Source organism: Scomber scombrus, chromosome 7 (genome assembly GCF_963691925.1).
Source record: "Scomber scombrus chromosome 7, fScoSco1.1, whole genome shotgun sequence".
NCBI lineage: Eukaryota > Metazoa > Chordata > Actinopteri > Scombriformes > Scombridae > Scomber > Scomber scombrus.
Window position 1 is genome coordinate 1867347 of NC_084976.1, and position 21862 is coordinate 1889208.

At 38.3% G+C, this 21862-nt stretch overlaps 1 protein-coding gene across 3 annotated transcripts in view; it reads right to left on the reverse strand.

Moving 5' to 3' along the window:
- The window catches only part of grik2 (glutamate receptor, ionotropic, kainate 2), a 292293-nt gene that overhangs the window by 20191 nt on the left and 250240 nt on the right, over positions 1-21862 (reverse strand). For 2 of the 3 annotated variants that reach the window (XM_062423345.1, XM_062423344.1), the window contains exons 14-15: positions 20899-21124; positions 5299-5549 (exon numbers count right to left, since the gene is read on the reverse strand). In XM_062423345.1, the coding sequence (XP_062279329.1) occupies positions 5299-5549; positions 20899-21124 (477 nt within the window). Of the gene's footprint in view, positions 1-4950; positions 4979-5298; positions 5550-20898; positions 21125-21862 lie in introns of all 3 variants that reach the window. The other variant, XM_062423343.1, reaches the window with a different exon arrangement.

Consider the following 21862-nt stretch of genomic DNA (forward strand, 5'->3'; position numbering starts at 1 on the left):
CTGGCAGCTTCAAAGCGGCAAAAAAAACCCAATACTGGGCGAAGTTGTTTAATATTAATTAATATCTAAATACTAACTCAGTAAATCCACTGTGTGCAGTCCCAAGCAAACCAGTGGCAATGTGGAAAGTGGTGTTCATGACCACATAGCACAGTGCATAACACATAGGAGTAGTGTGGCATTGGTGTATGAAACAAGAGTGCAAGCAAGTCATAGTCAATACAAGGTTTAATAGTAGGGTGGTATATTATAATCTGTCTGCTGCATCTGTTCTTAGCCTGCAGGGTGCTTGTTGGGTCTATTCATTGTGTCTTTCTTTATTTAGCTTGTTAGAAATTGATGAATGACCTTGTTTAGGGTTTAATGTTGTGGTAGAGCAGTGCTGTTGTGGAAGCGGTGTCTCGTCGTGCACGTCTTATCTGACTGTATCCTCCATTCTAACCTGCTGTACTCACTCATCACATTGTTCAATACACACAGCACACACACCTATCAAAGCAGGGCAAACGGGCCGTGAATGTATTACTCGAATTCAAAGCATGATAGGTTGAACCTACTGAAAAAGCACACTGCATACAGATGAATTGAGTGATTACTTGTTGGATTACACAAAGGCATATTTGAGGTTAAAAAGTGCACTATTTATGAGATTATTCATTTATCATCCCAGCAAACATTTTGATGTGGAACTCTGATGCTGATATGACTGCCTGCACCAATGTTAGAAATCTAAGGAAGTAAAATAGTGGTCCTAATATGAAAGGTGATGACAGCAGTCACCTGTTAACTACGTTTTTTGAATCATGAAAGACTGCAGTATCAAGATTTGTCATGGTATGTTACACATATATAATTAAAACATTAAGATAATAAGAAAGCTAAATAAATGTTGTTATTTGAGTGAAAATAAGGATTTTGTGACATGTAATGTATACCTACAGTAGCAGCCTCATTAACAATGGTTTACTGTGCAAAATCATGCTTGAAGTGTACATAATGTGTTAATGTACCCATGGTAACCATTACTGGAGGTAAATGACCTCTGGCAATAAGATGGGTACTAATAGTGCTAATAATAGAGTACTAATGTACCCCTGGCAGCCATATTGCCTGTGGTACACTACATGTATACAGAATTCTAGATTAGCTTATATTTTGGAGTACATTATCTCTGTATATAAGACCAGAGTACCAACTATTACTATAACTTGTATGCACTGGTAATCATTCTGCCTGTAGTACATTATGCAGGATCTTGTACACATGTAATACACCCTAAGGCGTTACATTTTGTACCCTCTTTGTAATGGACCCTGGCAGCCATATGGTCAGGGCTACACATAATGTAACCCTGGTAATAAGCCTGCAAGGGGTAAATGATTTACACCTGGAGCACAACATAACGCAGTCCTCTTAGTCCTATTACCCAGCGTACGTGACCTTTAGCAATAAGGTGAAGCATCAGTGGCAGCCTTGTATGCAACTTCCTATTTTTGAATTTGTTAGTGCGTGGGTAGGTTTGTAAAATATTCAGATTATTTCATGTTTTATTCAGGATTCAGTTGTGTTTGTTAATAATCTTACATCACAGAATGTTTGTGTTTTTTTTGCAAAATGTCTCTTCTGTTTCCTTTAGCCTTAAATCTGATCTGAATCCATTCTGATTGTATGTGTGCAGTCAATTAGACAACTGAGCTGAGCCTTTACTTTAAAGCATTTGTCATAACTCTCACTCAATAAGCTTTAACTCTTAGCCTTTCCTTATTATACCTTAAATGGGCATCACTGTTTGATTTTTGCTATAGCCTCTCACATCATTTTTTTAAAAAGTTCAAATTAAAACCTTTGTAAGCAAACTCTTTAACAACAGCATAGTGTGTCCAACATGTTGCATTGTAATCTGAACTGTGGTAAAGAGATATAGTTATGACATAAATTGTGTCAATACACTTTTCACAAATACTTTTCTTTTTTTTTGGTGTAAGATAATGTCAGCTGTTCAGATAGTCATCATCATTTTGTCAATGCATCTGATTTTGCACTAGCTGTCACTATATGCAGAAGCACATGTTTTCATTAGGAGTAAACCACATAATAAAAGCTGCTTTTTATGTTGACTTGTTGTGTAGTTTGTGGTTGTGGTAGAATGCTGCCTGCAGTCTAGGTCATGGACACATTTGAACAGGTAAACATTACTGTGATAAAGTAACATTATTAACCCTGGTTGCCATGACTGTATAATACATTATTATTTCACTGCTGTACTTTCAACCCTATTTACTCATAGGCACAGCCTTGGATTGTGTATGTACATTAACTTCACATTTGTGTGTTTGTGCATTCATAGCTATGTGTAAAACATATTCACTTGACAGAGCAACACAGCAGGGATATCTGCCTCATCAATACAGGCCACTTGGCCAAGCTAAACACTGTACAATCAATACAATCAAGTGTTGAACAGCTACGGAAACTGGAATGAATGTATCTGTCCTCCCATGAGAGCCTATTACTTTTAAGGCAAAAAACAGCACAGGCAGAGGAAGCAGTTAAAGAATGAATACCATCTCCAGTCACTGACAGTATCAGATAATTGCTCATTTGATAATTGCCCTCGAAGGTTTTAGGACATATTTTCAACGAGGTGTGTCAAACGGTGCATAATTCTGACAGCCTGATCTTAAAAGGAAAATGTTTTTGCCCTCAAAGCTGTCTTGAATTAATGTTGAAATGACAAATAGGTCCAGATTGCACAAAATGATCTGAGTAGTGGATGTGCAGTATGTATGACTTACACTAATCTACAACATACTACACTATACTATACTACATAATATTCTGTATAAAATCAATTCAACGTTTACATTGTGTATAAATATACATATACTTGTGTGAAAATTCATAGAAATCTTTGACAAAATGATCTCAGTCGGCAATATCATATCACTAAAAATATGAAGCTTATTTTATTTAAAGTTGTTTTTTCTTGTCTTTTTTTTTGTTTGTTAAGAAAATTACTAAATGGGAATTTAACAAATTGAATTCATTCTGTTGTCTTGTTCTGTCTCTGCTAGAGAAACTTTGTTTTCTTTACCTTCCACCATAATAAATGTAGATTTTTTGGTATTATGCGCTTGTCTCAGTCGTCTCTCTTCACAGCTGCTGACTGTAAATTAAAGGCTGCTACAGTGAATCCCACTTGAGTGACTTGAGGAAGCAGCTAGATGGACTAAACAGACTTTTGCATGAATATAAACCAGGCAGTTGCTTTAATGTCTATCTTGCAGCTGACTATAAACTATTTAAATAAAATAATATTGCCTGCTAATGCAAAAAAACATTACAGTACATCTATTCTTCACTGGAAAATGCATCACTTGTAACTCTAAAAAACTGAACTGAAAATGATGGTTTTCCATATAATTTATATTGTTATACATATTTACAGTATATCTTAAGCAGCATGTATGTATGTGATCCCAACTGATAATCTTTAATAAAGAGTATGTTAATCTTTACATATTGTTTGGGTCAAATTTAACCCATTTTAATATGTGACAGCTGTAAAAACACTCCAAATGTCTTTTAGTCTGAAATGTGATGACTTTAACTAAAGTGGCCCAAAAATGCACAACAATGAAAATATTTTAAATGTTATACTTTTGTATAGATGCTACGCATTTTTGTCCATTGAGGCTGTTCTGGGTCAATTTATCTCCGTATCTATTGACATGTGTTTTAAGTAAATGAATAGTTAATAGTTTTAATAAGATAGTAGTTTTTATGATGTAGCAGTGAAGACTGATGGCTCTAATGGTTATACAATAAACCCCACACTTCCATAAAGTTCTTGTTTTTTTCACTTTACATAAAATACATTTAAATCATTATTGCTATGTTATATTTTCATGTCTTAAAAGCTAAAACATACACTCTCTCTGCTTTCTGAAACATGAATCAAGGTTTAATCACATTTATTGATGCTTTCTAAACACATCTGTGGTTTGAAATGTGGTATAGACACTTTATATGAGGGGATTCTTAGACCGGGTCAAAATGGACCCAGAACATACTGTGAGGGTGTAGAATATGAACAGTATGTAAGGGTTAATACAGAGTAGGTTAACATAGCCATGCTAATAATACAACTGCACTCAGAAAAGAATAGACCTATGTTAAATAAGTACAGCAGATAAGATAGGGTTTGTCAGCTTCTCTGCTACATTAAAAAAATATAGCTGAATTTCAAAACATACTCCTCATGACATAATACAATGGAGCATTTATTACAGCTGATGTACCTTGAGCACAGTAGGTTATAATACGCAGAGTCCACACTCAGGTCACCTCAGGTATATATATATATATTTAAAGCATTTGGTCACTATTTTCTTCAATGTTTTGCGTACTTCTCTCTGAAAGCGCATACTGTTTTTATCAGCAACTATTCCGTGTCAGAATGTTTGCTGGGATGTTCCAGTCAAACAACACAGACTTGTGTTGTATTATTGCACTGATCTACAGAGGCTGTTTGTGAGCTAAATACACCGATATGAAGAGTGAGAATAGTTAAAGTGTAAGAATGATGGCGGTTTGCAGAGTGGAGATGGAGAGCAGAAAGGGGGGGGGGGGGGCATGTGTTAGTGGATGTGGCTGTTGAAGACGTGGGTCATGCAGCAGAGCAAACCTTTTGCAATACATGTGCCTGTGATCCGACTGTGTATTACTGCCAGCACTCCAAACATTTTATTTATAACTGCTCTCAGTGTTCCCATTTCCCCCGGGAGTGTCAGAAACAAACAATTCAATCAATTTCTTTTTTTTGGGCAGTTTTAGATCAAGTTAGATTACAATAGAGAGAAAAAAAAAGTTTCTGGAGTGTTTCTTGAGGTCATTTGAGATGGTGGTTAAAGTCTAGCTTGGATCCATGGTGACAGCAGAATTCCTCACGTTTCTTATCTCGTTGTCGCCATTGGGCCTAAGTGAATAAATGCAAAGAAACCAACCCTTATCTTACTGCATATGATAAAGCACTGTTATTATAGTGTGAGTTTCTGGAAAATTGGCAAAACAGATTATCTCTTCAAATTCTATATTTTAAATTATATAAAAATATATATATATATATATTTAGCATATATTTTGTTTCATTTTGTTAGCATCTTTATATATTTATGTGATGTTTATTTTTGATTTTGCCATGAGACTCTTTCATGGCAGATGTGGTAATGGTAAGAAATTCTGCTATCAGTGTTTTTAAATAACAATGCAGAGCTCCATGTCAGAGGGGTTTCTTACCTTTTCAAGTTGTGCGTTCTGTCTGGACTTGTAGAGAAACTCTCCGACCGCCACGAAAACGGAGAGGACGAGTCCGGCGGCCAGGACGATGAAGATTCCGCCGATGTTCTGCACCCCGAGGGCGCTGGCCTCCTTACTCTCCTCCTCCGGACAGCCGTTTCCTCTCCACCACTTCTCCTTCATCATGTGCAGCTTCCCTTCCTCCTGAAGCTGCAGGATGGCAATAGTGATCTTATCTCTGTATGGAGAGCCTGAAGGACCAAAAGACACGGTCAGCGTGAGCAAGCAATATGACTGAATCAGTGCCTTTATTTATAGTAAGAGTGAGGAAGAGAGATTGTCACCTTTACTAAATACTGACATTATCTAGCAAACTTTGAGAGTTGTCTTATAGATGGGTTTCTGAGCAACGTCATCAGAACATAAATAACCACGATGATTAAGAGCTAATGGGGAGATCAAAATGTGAAGTTGTTTTGTGCCTTTAATTGCACAAATCGCTGATGTAATGAACGGAAAATGTTCATTATCCCAAGAAGGAAACCTCCCAGTTAGCTCAGGGTAGAGAATGAGAGGGTAGATTCAGTGATGTGGTCAAAGCCCCGGATTTTATAACAGTAATGGATGATTTTTCACTGAATTGTAGAAAGACACACTTGTTTTCAAGGAAATATTGTTGCAGAAAACACCTCAGTCAAGCAGAGCTCAATGCAATAACAGATTTACTCTGCTTAAAACATCCGCGGACCAGGCACCACATAACAACCTACCACATGCATTCTTTTATACCCATCCAAATTTCATCTAAGGTGGAGCTTATTGTTCCTGACCCTGACTGTTCTCTCACACATGACGTCAATCCTGGCGTTGAGTCTTGGAAGTTTCACTGGAGCTCTGTGATTCATCAACATCATTTTGTGTTGTTGGGTCTTTTTTAGTATAATAGTGAAATAATGATGATGCAGATACCTGGTTCATTCCCATAGTGAATTATTATATAACTTGATCAGTACTATATTGATAATATCTGAACAGATGGAACCTCCTACCACCACCACAAGATACCTAACACTGACAGCAAGTGTTTAAAATGGGTACTAAAGTCCAAATTCTCCCCCTATCCCCTCCTCCCCAGACTCAAAGCTGTTTCATGGCTTGCTTTGTTTCATATCTGGCAACCTGACGTGTTGCAATGGGCGTCAACCTCATCTCACAGAAATACATTTTAATATTATGTGCCAGCACCACGATCAGGTTGAATGGGCAGCAGGCCAAAACAAAACAGACATGGAACTTTTAAAGGAGAACATTCTGACTGTAGTATTATAGTTGCAGAAGCCAATATTTCAATTTAGTATGTATCCTTAATCAATGATAACACAGAGTGGAGATTTGCCTCTATACACTGCAGTCCACTGAAGCTGTAATTAATGCTTTTAATATCAATTCTAAGTGTGTTTATTGACATGAATGTACAGTGAAGATAAGTATCCAGCAGTCTGTGTGTGATATCTGTGCATCCTGCTTTAAATGAGTCATTGCTGTGAGAAAAAAACAAGGTTTGAAAATGGATGTAAATTCCATCAATTTGGTTGAAAGTGTTCCAGCACCGGTGTGACTGCTGTTTTTTTTGGTGGTTTTAATCTACATCTACTCATTCCATGTCACCTTAAAACACCAGTATGCAGAGTACAGCTACTGGACATATTTTTTGAAGAGAACAATACAAACCTAATTTCAGGAATCAATTCAGTTTTTTTTTTAAATAAAGTATTCATGAATTATTCTCTCGCAGTATGAGCACATTTCCTCCTGTGTGCATCATGCAGCGATGGTGCGGCAGCAGGCTGATGAATAGACGGAGGTCATCACACTCTGAGATCACTGCACAGTTAGACGCCTTTGCAGTGCGATACTGACAGTGTGCTGGAATATATTGTAAATAAGGGAATGGGAAGACTGGAGTGTAGCTAAACATGTGTCTGTTTCATTTAGTAGTAGTACAGAAATACATATTGTAGCCTACCATTGTAAATAAAGTGGATGATTATTTTTGCTTCAGCTCATATAAAATGCCTCACAGCTTTGGATTGTGGTTCAATTTGGCTAAATCTATTTTAGGTCATTGTGGCACAGAGTCGGAAACATGGTTTACATGGTTCAATTAATCCAGGCTAACATGTAATCAGGTTAAAATGATCCTGTGAATTTTCATCCAGCCCACTTGGTTTAACATGAAAAGACCAAAATCTATGAAATACATTGAAATATTAAACATATAAATCTTATTAAATAAATCAAATACAGAATCTTAATAATCTACCGCATGAGTGTATGCAGTACAGGTCCATTTAGTTTAGTTTAGTTTAGTGTAGTATATATTAATGCAATGAATAATCTGCGTGGTAACATTAACTCTATTAGAAATAAGCTCTTATTGAAATATGAAGACATATGCTCCTGAACCATATGTTACATCTCGGTTCGCTAGAAGCCAAAGTTCTTTCTGACCCAGTTGAGAGCTGGTACTCTTCTGCTTGTCCATTCAAAAACATCCAGGAGGAAAACAGATTGTGTGAGCTTGGTGAAGTAGAAAGTGTACTGTCCACATTATGATGATTTAACAAATGACTCGACTGAATCCTGAAATATTTTTGGTGTTGTGATGAGCAAAAAATGGAATGACTATTTCATGTTGATGTATTTAAGCTGCAGGTTTTGTGGCAAAAGCCTGGAAAAAAATGAATTTGTGGTGTCTTGTAAGCCCATGTGGGCTGAGCATATTCTTATGCATGACACCTCAAACGATCAATCAATCGCTCAATTAAAGTATCCCAGACTACATCTGGATTGTGATATTACATGATTTCTCAATAATTGACATATCCTCATGTAAAATTACAGACATAAGATTTTTTATTGGCTCCTCAGTCATTAGGATCTGAAAATGACTTCATTTATGGGGCTCACATCTGGGTCATGATCCAGCTGTGTGCTCTGACAGATGACTTTTGGAGTATTGTTCAGTAAGGCAGCTACATGGCTGAGTCTATTTAGGGTGAGATGTTCAGTTTTCAGACATGACACTTTGTCTATTCTGCCCAATATAGATTTTACATCAGCGTAGATTGTTTTCCAGTGCCTCTATCACACTGAAACATTGGCTATATGTGTACCTTTTCAAAAGAATAGGACTTTTCCACAGTAAAGAGTGGGACACCAAATCAATATAAGAATTATATAAAAGCATTTAATTGTGTTCACTGTAGCTGATGGCAGCATCTTGCTTAGCTTCATCTCTTTGTGGCTCTCTTAAATGCAGATAATAAAACCAAAACATAAACTTAAATAACATATTTAACCCAGTAGAATTCCATTGGTCCAGATTAGCTCTGATTGGATCCTGTTAGTGTTTTCATAATGCTTTAACCATGTTTACTCTTCTGATTAGCAGACCTCTTATAGCTGACAAATACTGCTAATTGCTATTTAGCTTCATATGTCCCATTTACCTGCAATGTTTGTAATTGTGATTAAAGGATTAGTTTCACATTATTGCAAGTCTTTCTCAAAACATTACCCACATGTCAATGAATAGAGTTAAACGTGTTTCTGTAATCATTCATCTTCTCCATACTGGCTGTTAATAGATCCCTTCATTACATGTCTCCAGTGGAACTGATGAGGAACAAAATACACAGTCCTCATTTTGTGCAATATAAATGACTTCTGAAGTTCAGCTCAAGCTAATATCAGGCTCCAGCAGTTGGAGTTACTTTATAAGGAACAATTACAGCTCTGTACAATGTAAAAATTGGCATGTCAGAATTGCTTTAGGAAAGACTTGAAAATATGTTATCCTATCCCTGAAATGACTTCAAAGTTGAAGTGAATTCCTCTGCTGGATAGATGTCGTGTAAAGTGTTGGAGCTGGAGCACGGATGACGAGGTCGGCAAAATCAATAAGGTTCTTCCTCCTGGGAGCATGACTGCACACAGAATGTGTCCTAGATTTAAAGTCACCATACACAGATCAATACTTTAACACATCAAAGCAAGATAAAGGTTCCAGTTCAGCTAAACTCTCATGTCTCTACTATAGCCTATGGACAAGAAACAAGGACCTTCTTGTTAAGCTCTGGTAACCATGGTAACCACTGAAAAAAATGTACTGCCAACTAGATGAACAAATATGTCTGTTTACTTAGCCTGGTGGTGGCTCACTACATTACAATATTACAAAGTTTTTCCAAGATATTTTGGCACAAACACAAGTCAGAGACAGCTAAAAAATAAAAAGAAAAGAAAGAAAGATAAAAAATATAAAGCGAGTAATAACTTTACTTACCGTTAAACTCTCCTTCATCATAATTGCACCAATGACATTTGAACTTCCAATTAGGCCACAGACTACTGACTAAGACAACAGCTCTGACTCACATCACACAACTATCTTATTGATATTGTTGAAAACTTAATTGATCCCCTGAGGGGAAAGTCATCTGTCACAACAGCATAGAGACATGCTGAGAAGTAAGAAAACACATAAAACACTCCTAGAATTAAATCAAATCAACAATTCAATGAATAAGAAATGAAATATATTAAAGAGAGGTGATATTTAAAAGTGTGTATACAGTATTTACATTACGATACCCAGCTGTGAAACTCCAGCAGCCATGATGTATGAACTGTATCTAGTCTAAGTGCATGTATATGATACATACAGTGTACTTAACAGTAACAGTAATAATATAACAAAGCATTTAATCTCATATAAACGACAGTTGAAAACATATGAATCGTATCTGGCTTTCAATTACTGTCATTTTATTATTTTATTTGCTGTTTTTCCATTGTATTGTATTTTTATTTTTCTCTGTAAAGCACTTTGAGCTACATCCTTTGTATGAAAGCTGCTCTATATATAAAGTGTATCATTATTATATATGCAGGACTACACAGTAATAATACACTAACAGAATACTATGATATAACAGAATATATACACACAATACACAATAACAACAATGTAATAATGTTGTCATATGATGTAATGTAAAGTGAATATGTGCTATAGGTACTATTAATCCTATAATGATAATAGTACAGGTAATACAGTATGTATAAGGACAAGGTGGAGGTACATTCTGAGTGCTGATTACAAAGTGCAACACTAGCATAAAGACTAGAAATAAGCAAATGTTAGCAAGTTAGCATTACATTTGGATGCTACCCATGATAAATATTTCCTGTTAATCATCATCAATGACCATTTTTAGCATCTCATTAGCATGTTTTTGTTCCTATGTTTCTGATATGGTTACTGCTTTATGTATCTCATGCTGTTATATTAAGTGAGCATTCAGTACAATAGCTGTTTAAGATTGTTAAATATTAATAGTAATGTCCAAAACTGCCATTGTATTGTCCCTGAGGGCTCAGCAAATACAAGTTACCTAAAGGACTTATATTTCCACTCTATCTACCTTTATAGTTCATTAAACTATTAAAACCAGTTGCCATAGTTAATCTGTGTTAATGTTTCACTGTGAGTGTTTCCTTGGATTCATAAGTTAACGCCAGCAAAGCAAGTCTTGAAATGTTACCTGCTGCCTATATGAAATATCTACAGACTATGGAATGAATCCTCTCAATCTCTACCCCCTCTTCTGTTTTCCCAGCAGCATTTGCACCACCTCCTCCACCTCCTCCTCCACCTCCTCCCCACTCAGGTTAAGCACTTCAGCACCTTCCACAGCTCTGCTGATCAAAACCACACATGTCAAGACCCCTGATTAATCCTGAAGGGTGAAGCCTTGTGAGACAAAAGAAAAGAAACAAAACAAAAGTGAATCCTGGCAGACTCCTGCTCCTCTGACGCCTCTGTGCTACAGTGTATATGCCGCAATCAGGAAATGAATGCCTCTTGAATTATTTAAAAAAAAAAAAACTAATAACACCTATTATCACAAACACTTAGAATGAGCTCTCCCTGGAGCACAAGGAGCAAAAACATGTTTAGATTAGAAAATATTACCAACTGGCTAGCTGTGATGGAGTAGCAATCTCTGTGATTAACAGTTGGTGTGCAGAGCTACTTTAGCAACAGTATTAATGTAGTGGACCCAAAAGACCCTAAACAACAGGAAAGCATCACTGTGCTGCTGGAGCGCAGCTTTGAGTGGCATCCCTCAACCTCATGGCAGCATGGCTCCAGTCACAAGGCCGTGTTCACACACTTTAACATCTCTTCTGTCCTTCATCTCTGCCCAAGGGCTTCTGCTATCTCAACTATTTTATTGCCCAGCATCTTTTTTCAAAAGCATCTATCACCATGGTGATGGTGAATGTGAATCGGGCTCCGGTACCTTCTTATTCATTGCCATCTACAGTAGATACCTTCCCTTCAGCTCTGGAGAGGAACAGCAAGCCAACGCGTGTCAGATAAATCACTCGTTTAGACAAAACACAAGCAGCCTTGAAACTTGGCCAGCCCTGCTGGATCAAAACAAATGGAAAGACCTCAGCTGTGATATCATGGTCAGAATGAACATGAGCACCGTGTCATACAGTCAAGACCTGCGCTACACGGTGCCAGCCGGGTTTTTGGCAAGTGTCGTAACCCACATTCACATGAGCGTGAAATGGGTGAACAATCCGATGCCTCCTGACCCACTGAGTTAAAAATACAGCAACGGTGTTTTCTTTGTGAATGGGTATTACATTGGAGCTGTAAAAAGCAATGCGTGACATTAGATCCTCCATCCTACAGCCCATTTTCATACAGAAGAGCAGATGGCATTGTGATACTTCAAGGCTCTGAAAACACCACAGGCCTTCATCTTCAGCTACAAAGAACTGTTCAAAATGGATAGGTCGGTCCAATCACAAGGCCTGAAGCTGGCAGCGTCATTAAACCATGTCCACACTAAGACAGCTTAGGGCTGTGCGATACGATACATCATGTGACGAGAGAAATACGTGCTCTGTCGTTTATTTTCATCACACTCTGTAGGGCAGTATTTTTTCATCATTTGGAGTCTGTCCATCTTTTGCGCAGACTACATTGATAAATGACTGTTCTTGGCTCTTTACTCGCAAAGCTTTTATTGCACTTAGAGTAACATAACGAGCTCGGTTGTCGTCGGCTCTCCACTGCTGCCTGTCTCTCTGCTGCTGCACACATGGAGGACTCAGCCCCACCCCCGCTGAGAAAGAGCAGAGAAGAGGAGAGAAGCAGCAGGAGGCTGACTATAAATTACAAAACAGAAGAGACTTTTTTTTTTTAAATGTATGTTATTTACTAAATTTATGTACACTTGTTTCATTTCAGCTCATTTTCAGAGTCTCTGATGCGTTTAGCTATCGTTTATGGTCAAGCTGCTCTCCTCTGATCTCTACGGTTCACCGGATATGGAAGATGTGTTGCAGTAAACCAGGTGAAGTACTCAAGTTTAACAACAACTACACTTGATACATTACTGTGTATCAGTATATCCGGATAGGTATTGTTATGGGAATAGTATGAGATGTTGGTCATATGGCCCAGCCCTAAGGCGGATACATTTCTAAAGCTTGACAGAACAATGACAGACGGCTTCATGTGGGTCTTGTTCTCTTTGACAGCTTGTTTAGAGTTAAATGTATCTACCACCTTTCTCTGATGAAATTGTTCACTATAATTTGCTCATAATAAACTAATTGTCAGGAAGCTGCAGCACAAACATAATAGACCTATATAATTTCTTCTTCACTGGTTTTCTGTGGCTGGCTTGCTCCTCGGTCTTTGCATATGCCCAGTAGAAGAAATACCTGTTTTGGTGTTTTGATATGGAGGGATGTACCTGCAGAAACAAGTTGAGGCTTCTACTGTGGACGTATATATATTTTTGTTTAAAACAGTGTTTTAGTATTTAGCTGACTTTATATAGTCAGTCTGACTCTTTGGTCCAGAGCAGGAACCTTTAGCAACGATTGGCAGACTTGTAATGTAACTTAATAAAGCCTTTTACGCAGGCCGTTCAAAGGCCGGGATGTTGTGCTATTATTCCACCTCCCCATTCTGTATAAAATGTGGAAACACAGGATGAGGGTGGGGGGGGGGGAATTGTTGTTCCGCCATTAAACCGGCAGTGGAGGTTGTCACATTACCGGATTGATGTTTGTGTAAGAGGGACAGTCTGCATGGAAAGAAAACTGATGATGTCATGATGTCTGATTCTAGAACGCTGGCATGTTATCTAAAATCACACATGGAGGCAGCATTAAAAAAGCAAAGCCAGGATAATGACAGGTCTTTACTGCAAAGGCTAATATTATATGTTTAAGGGTGTATGTAAAGGATTCATGTCTAAAAGTGTTTTGGATTGTGATGTAGTACTGATATTCAGTATCTTAACTCAGGCTTGAAGGTGTAGGATTAGGGTGTGGGGCTGTAGCAACTCAAGATGTATGCAAATTGTGTTGCTCTGGAGGTGATTTTGCAACTCAGTATTCTAGTGGGTCTGATTTGAACATTTCAGGGTTCACACTCGAGTCACCATCAGATGTGATCACATAAGGAAAATAAAGAAGCATTCGGACACTTAACTAATGTGTGAATGTAAATATGCTGCTGTGTTACTAAGCAAGGTGAAATGTACTGTAAATCAAATCTAACAGAGTGAAAACCGAGTGAGGTTTTTCTCTTGAGTCTGGTTGGCTGATGGAGACGGAGGAATGTTTTGTTCTCCCTGTCAGGGCTAAAAAGAATATGTTAATTAGCAAGCTGAAAACAGGCCGCCGCATGTGTAGCCATAAAAGAAGCACTTAATCCTGCAATTCAGAGAAGAGTGGTGAGCGAAGTGACAGGCCACACTGAATCCAGAATAAGACACATAGATAATCTGCCAGATCAAAGCAGAATAATAGCACACCGATCCCTAATGCTTTGTCTCTCAATGAAGAAACCCCCCCCCCCCAAGAAATTCAAATGTGCTGCAACGCCTGACACTTAGAACGTGTATTTTTAGCCCAGCAGAAGCAATTCTGCTCTCTTTGTAATACATCGAGAGATTTGTTTTTGCATGATAGGACAAGGAACAAACACAAAGAACAGTGAATAAATATGTGTAAGTTTTTAAATGATTATATTCTAGGGACTATGGTAAACTGGAAGGCATTATACATGCACAATTCACACTTTATATTTGTTTCAAATACAAATATAATAAATGCGATTTGGTACATGAACAGTTCTTAAATTGGGTCAGTATGCATAACATGTTAGATTAATGTCAAACTGAGTTCCATTACTTATTCAGCAGTTCCACTTTCTAACGAACGTAGATACACAAAGTTACTGTGATTACTGCAAGTCCTGAGAAGAAGCAAAGGTGCCTCCAAAAACCTTCAGGTACTGGGGTAATGGTTTTGGATTGCATCCAATGGTAACATTTAGTGCCAGTGCATTGCAGCATGTCCTTATTTTTAGTGAGGTAGAAAGGATGTGGAGGTCTGGGTTGTGGATGTGCATCACAATTTAATGCACAGACCACCATAGTATTTTAGTTGCCTTATCAAACTTTACCTTAACTATTTTTTTAATTTGGCATAAATATAATACTTCCCTCATCTTAAGAGAGGACAGTGAGAATATAAATGGTGAAACTGGAAAAAAAACAACCCAAAAAACAGAACTTAATCCAGAGTTCTGATATTAAGGTTGTCCATTCCTAATGACATGAGTATGTATGTGTATTATAGCCTCTTTATTAGCCATCATAATACAATTTAAAAAAAATTAAATACTTATATAGGAAGAAAATCCCATCAAAAGAGAGTTTAGGATTATCATAATATATAAGTATATACTAAGATACTAAGAGTATCTTTCATGACTTTACACTTAAACGCTTAAATACTTAATCAGCAGACTGAGAGTGTTTTACCTCAACGTCTATTAACCAATCATCTTGTAGTGGTCAGGACTTAAAATCCTTTCTTCCTTAGCTGCTGTGTCAATTCAGCCCCTGATTGACGCAACCCACCACTACCACTCTTCAGCCCCTGAGTGTCACAATTTAGGTCCATCCAATGAGCTCATCACAAATCTTCATAAACCCTTTTTTTGATTGACCTCTCCTAAATTAAACATCTTTAGTGAACTGTCAGTCACTGACAACCTGTCCCCACAAAGCTAGGTGACATATGGTAAATGATCAGTCCACGCTGCATCTTCATTCTGTGCAAGCTCTCTGCCTAATATCCTTTCTTTGTCCTCTCTCTATCACACATCTCCCATAGAGAGCCGGGAATGTGGTGAAAGAGGTGGGGGGGTGGGCTGAGGGTTGGGGTGGAGTATGTCGCCGCAGGTCACAACATTGGAGATCTTCTATCTCACATAAATGCATTCAGGACCCCTTCTGTTTATGAGGCGAAGCTGAAGAGCCCAGCGGGCAGCTGCACAGAAGACTGGAAGGACAGCAGCCTGCTGACAAGCAGAACAGACACTTCCCCCTTTACCCTGTTTGATTAATGTGGTCTAATGAAGCTAAATGAAGATTGATAGTCATCAGAGAGAGAGAGAGGGAGAGAGAGAGAGAGAGAGAGGGAGAGAGAGGGAGGATGAGAAATGATGCAAAACCTCCTGAGACTATGAAGTCAGGGCAGAGGAGGAGCCAGTGGTTACACAAGCTGCCTATGCACAATGGACAAATACACCTGTGATCATGGTGCAGGAAGTGACAATATTTAATGACCTGTTGGAAATATGCATCCTGTCAAAAAACACATTAACACTAACTTACTTTAGCAGATACAATCTTTATGGATATCATTGAAAGAGCCATCAGTGATCTGCAGCCACTCAGGAATATATCCATTTTAAGCATGTGATTTAAACACATAGTATCCTCGCTTAGTTACCAATCTCTCTCCCATATAAAACCATCCAGTGCATCAAAAGCTGCCAAAATACAAACCTAAAGAGAGTCAGAAAAAAACAGAAGACACTAGTTTGAACTTCACACTCTGAGACTGCGCAGGGCTGAGATCTCCATTCTTGGTTCCCAGGAGACAGCCATGGTGTGGCCATTGGGGCAGATGGTCCAGATTTAAATTGCCATGATGAATAAAGACTACACTTTATCTTAACTATTTTGCTTTTGTTCAGCTATAAGTAGAGATGGTTTGATACTACTTTTTCATTTCCAGCATAGAAAGAAGCCAGTATCAGAAGAGAACCAAAACAAACCCTATTTTCCTCTTATGTGCTTTAAAATACCTTCATAAAAACATAAAGATAAACCACTGTGGACAGGTCTTTACAAAACCATGCCATCAAACAATATTAAAACCCACAACACTTTACTTTAAATCCAAGTGGAGATCCCAAAGTTTCAAAAGATATCAAATACGATGTATAGAATGATGTACAATATATCTAGAATAGTCTTAATTGATTGAATGGTGCAGTCTTTCATTTAATGTAAAAATCACATGATGTATTGTGTTAGTTGGATTTTTGGGAGTTAAATTAGCAAATGAATAAACCAGCATTAGAGCTCAGTGCTGGCTGAAAGAACGACAACACACATGCTATAGCATTGCTGTAGAAGTGGATGTAGAAGATTTGGTACTGTGTTGTAAGAGCCCATCGTTGAACTACGAACGTTCTGAAAAGTTCCTCAGATAAGATGTACATAAAAAAGAGTGCTGAGTGTTTCAGCCACAGAGAGCAGTGTATACACACACACACACACACACATATATATATATACAGTCAAACTCATTTTCATTCATGGGCCACAAACAGCCCGATTTGATCTCATGTGGGGGAGGAAGGGAGGAAGGACAGATGGAAAAAAGGAATGATAGGCGAATGGAAGGGAGGAAGAAAGGAAAAGAAGACAAGAAGGAAGGAAGGAAAGATGGAAGGAAAGACAGACGAACCAAAGAAAGGAAAAGAAGATAGGAAAGAGAGATGGAAGAAAGGGAGGGAGGAAGAAAGTAAGAAAGTGAGGAAGGAAAGACTGAAGGAAAAGAACACAGGAAGGAAAGTGGGCCGGATCGGAGCCTTCGGCGGGCCGGTTCTGGCCCGCGGGCCGCATGTTTGACACCCCTGATATACAGTACAGCAATGTCAATAACCACATTGTAAAAATTATCGAATTAAGCCATGTATGTCATTTGCTTTTTCAAACACTCATCTCCATATATTTCTTGTTTCTACTATAGTTGGAACAAGAAATATATGGAGCTATTAATATATCAATAGTTCCTGGATCATTGGAAAATATGACTCCTGTGCTAGGGACTTCTCTGGAGCCAGGAACTACAACTGAGGAACACAATTTCATTTAATTTCCATTAATTACAAGAAAAAGCAGTTAAAAAATCCTGAGTGACTAAAGTGGTTCAGAAGGTCCTGGAAAATAGCTGCAGAAATAGTCTAACAGATGCAAATGATACAATAAGGAATATGTGCTTTATAGTACACAAATGTGTAGTTTTCTTTAAAAAAAAACAACCTAAAAACTCTAAAGAAAAAGGAATCCATGAACATCTCCTGACACACACATCCAGCCCATTAGAAGTTTAAGTACTGTCCTGAGAATCAACAGGATTGGCCAGTAAAGGTTTCATGTAGTAAACACTCCATTAGAATGAGTTATGGCTAACAGCTTGGGGGTGGGGATGGGGGGGTTGATCTAACTCTGTCCATTATAGAGCTGAGGGAGCTGCCAAGGGGACCCAACGCTGAGTGCAGTGGCTCTATCAAGACCCAGGTACTAATGCAGCCCAACACCTTACTCTGTTCAAGTCAATGAGATATACTGTATGCTAAATGGCCCGGCTATATGGGAATACAGGCTGCGTATGGTAAAGGGTACTAAAAGGGTAGGATTAGCAATTTAAATGCCTTGTTCTGACTGCATGTGAATGAGCCACCAGGGAGTAATGATGCTAACACCACTCCATTCTTCAGCACGGACAATCTGTGTGGCGCACAAGCTGCCAGAGGCCAGTGTACACGTTCCCCTCATTTCCTTCACTCTCTTACGCTTTCTTTCTCTGATGCTAACACACGCACGCACACACACACACGCACACGCACACATAATGTATATGAATAGATGCATATACCGTTTTTGTCCCGCATGCAGGCACAGAAAGCAGCCAGCAATATACCGCAATGTCAGTTTCATGCCATAGTCAAGTACACAGTAATCAAAGCATGTATGCACACACACGCACACACACACACACACACACACACACACACATAGTAGCAAACCTTTCAAAAGGAGCGCATCAGTCAGGAAATGCAATCACCCAAAGCAAATATAGCCTACCTCCAGTGTTTTCACACACAGCAAAACAGTCACTCAAATTACCTTGTGTGGCTGACCAGCAGAGCATACACAAACAGCAGCAAACAACCTTGCCAACACTCACAGTCCCAGAGGACATTTCACTGATTTGTCAGGAGGGTACGGCTACTGGATATCATCTATACTCCACAGGCGGCGCTTTGAAGGTGGATGCTGATATTTTTTTAGAATGAAGTCACCGATAGATAATAGATCATGTGACTGTTTTCACATCAAAATGAATTAGTGTTTTGTAACATTGGTTTCATGAGGTTGGAAGAGCCTCTAACCTCTTCCATCTCTCTGACCCAGGGGGTGGGTCGGTCATTGCTAACTCACACTGCGAGGTCAAGCATCGTTCAAACCCACGGAGCTGTTTGAAATTCTTGTGGAGATCTAACAGTTTGTGAACCCACTGCGTATGTCAGGCTGAATCCATGGAAATATTCCTGTTAAATAAAACTGGTGCAGCCATCAAAACATAGAATGATTTGGGTTTGGATATTTCAGTCAGTGTAATCATCATGGAGTTTAAATAAAGATCTTGGGGAAGCTGACACACACACACACAGACACACACACTGTGCAAACTCCTACACTGACTGGTAGCTCTACCTCAAGCTCAGTTTTGACGTTTCAAGTTTGGAAAACATGTTTTTCAGGTAAGTAAGTAGTGTGGTAATGAACTTCCTCAATCACTATTAATAGTTGTCTTGTCTTTATTGGATACTGAAGCTATTGACCTTCTGTTTTTTCATTGGTTTGTTTTTCATCTGCTCTTTTCTCCCAACCTTGCTAGAAGAATGCTTTTTTTCTTTCTTGTTACTAATTTACTTCTTATATTAAATTATCGATCATAAAAAACAATCATTAGCTTCAGCCCTTAACTAATCATATGATAATTGACTCATTGCCTTTCAAATCGCTTTCAAAATTTCCAGTTTGACAATTAGAATGATTAGCCATGATGTGTTCATTAATGAAGGAAGGGTTTATGTTGACCTGTCAATCATGTATTGCACAATATGCTTAAAATGTAACAGTATAAAGAACAATTCAGCATGTATAAAGACTTAATAAACTCAATCTGTGAATATATTTTGAGTGCAAGTGTTCCATAATGTATAATTCTATTAACTCTGCTGTATCAAATTAGTATTATATTGGCAACAAGGTTTATTGTCTTACTTTAGTGTCATCTTCTATTTTCAGGAGTATGTTTCAGCTATTTCCCAGGAACATATAGAAACAACTCAACACCAGGTATCAACACCATGAGAACTATTTTACAACCGTCTCTATGTGACTCAGTGTGATACAGTATAAGAGCAGCCTTTGCTTGAGGTCATCATGTTAAGTTGTCTTCCAGTTGTAAGTCTGCAGGTGCTTAAGCAGAGTTTTTCTTCTCGCTGTGTTTATAACAGGATTATGACAATCTGCTGCTGAGCCCCATAATCAAATGTTGCACCTCCACACACACACACACACACACACACACACAATGTGTAATGTGCCACCCCTCCTATTCATCCCCCTATTTATGTTACACTGTTCCTCTGCCTGCTGGAGATAGCCCCAGGATTTTCTTCGTTAAGTATTCTACCACATGGGTTTCCCCTCAGGGATGTAGTGCAGTGTAAAGCCACCGAAATCCACTTCACACTCCTTTTAATTTGAAAGAATGGAGTTTTATAGAGAATTTTAAAAAAATAATAGTTTTAAAGACATATTAGGACCTGCATTCATAATGTACATCATAGAAGGATCACATTTTTGCTCTATTGCTACACAGCTGGTTATATTTGAAGACAGTATTGCAAAAGAGGATAAGAGGATAAATCTTTACCATGCCAGCTAGTGAAGTACAGATACATCAAACAATGTGTTTAAAATAGTTAAAAGTAAAAGTTTCCAATAACTAATGAATATATACTTTGGTTTGAATTAAGCTTTTCTATTTTCCTTATAATGAGTACCACATGACAGCAACTTCTTGAACATTTATAGTAAAATATTCAGACATTACTGAGCCCTTAAAACTAGAACTGTACATTTTTGCCACCTCGTCAGTAGGAACCAATCGGTTCAGAAACACACCGGTTGAACTGAGCTGCCATGGTAGTAGTGATGGCCAAACAGAAAGCACATTTCAACTTGTATGCATAGAATATATTGCATAAAATAACAGCTTATGTTTAGCATCGACACTTCTCTGCTTGCCATATTATCAGTGCCTAGTACATACCCATTGGAGTGCCAACACCGTAGGCTTTGGAGTCAATGAGGCCTCCGATCTGGGTGAGGTTGCAGTTGCGTTGTGTGACGAACTCGATGGTGGTGGACTCCATTAGGAAAGCGTAGTCCGAGGTGAGCACACGGTGAATGCCCTCGTCAACGTTCTTCACCATCACAGAGTGTCTCCGACTGCTCATGAACTCCCACATCTTATCATACGTGGAGATCTTTGTTTTCTGTGAGGAGACACAGAATTGCATTTTGAAAAAAAGAAAAAAAGAAAGAAATGTCCACAACAACTTAGACAGAGCAAAATCTAAAATTCATTTATGTTAACTTCAGTCATTGTTCAAACTTATTGCATGTTTTGATGAATGTGAAGTTCTGGGTTGTAGGTTAATTATTTTTTTGTCTCAGCAGTTATAATGTTCTGGGCTTTTGTTTCACTCAACAGTGACAATGATGGGCAGAGCATTCAACTCACTCATTTCAACACTGGCAATGTACGCAGCTCTATCAAGGCCTGCAGAACCCTTTACAATCAATTACTTTTTAAATTTCATTAGGAAAAAAACACATAATTGGCTTCAGCAAAACTTTTTTGCAGTGTTTTATGCTATCTGACTACTTCAGTCATTATGATTTCTGAAGAGAACGTAGACTGAACCAGACAGGCATGCTAAATAGCAGGAGTGGTGTGATTTTGTATGACTGTCCATCTGTGCTGCCTGTGCTGCTGCTATCACCTATAGTTAGGAGCAGCGGCAGCGTTGTCAGCAACAGCGTGCCTCGCTTTATACACCTGTAATCACGGCGAAAAATCCAAGAGCACATTACTCTCCAGGGGAGCAGATTTGAAGGCATTTTTGAAGCCATTTGAAACCTAATTAAGTCACATCTTCAAGGTCCTGCCCGCCATTATTGTGTGTAATGACTTTTTGTGGCTGGTCGATATTTTAGATCAACTGGGTGAT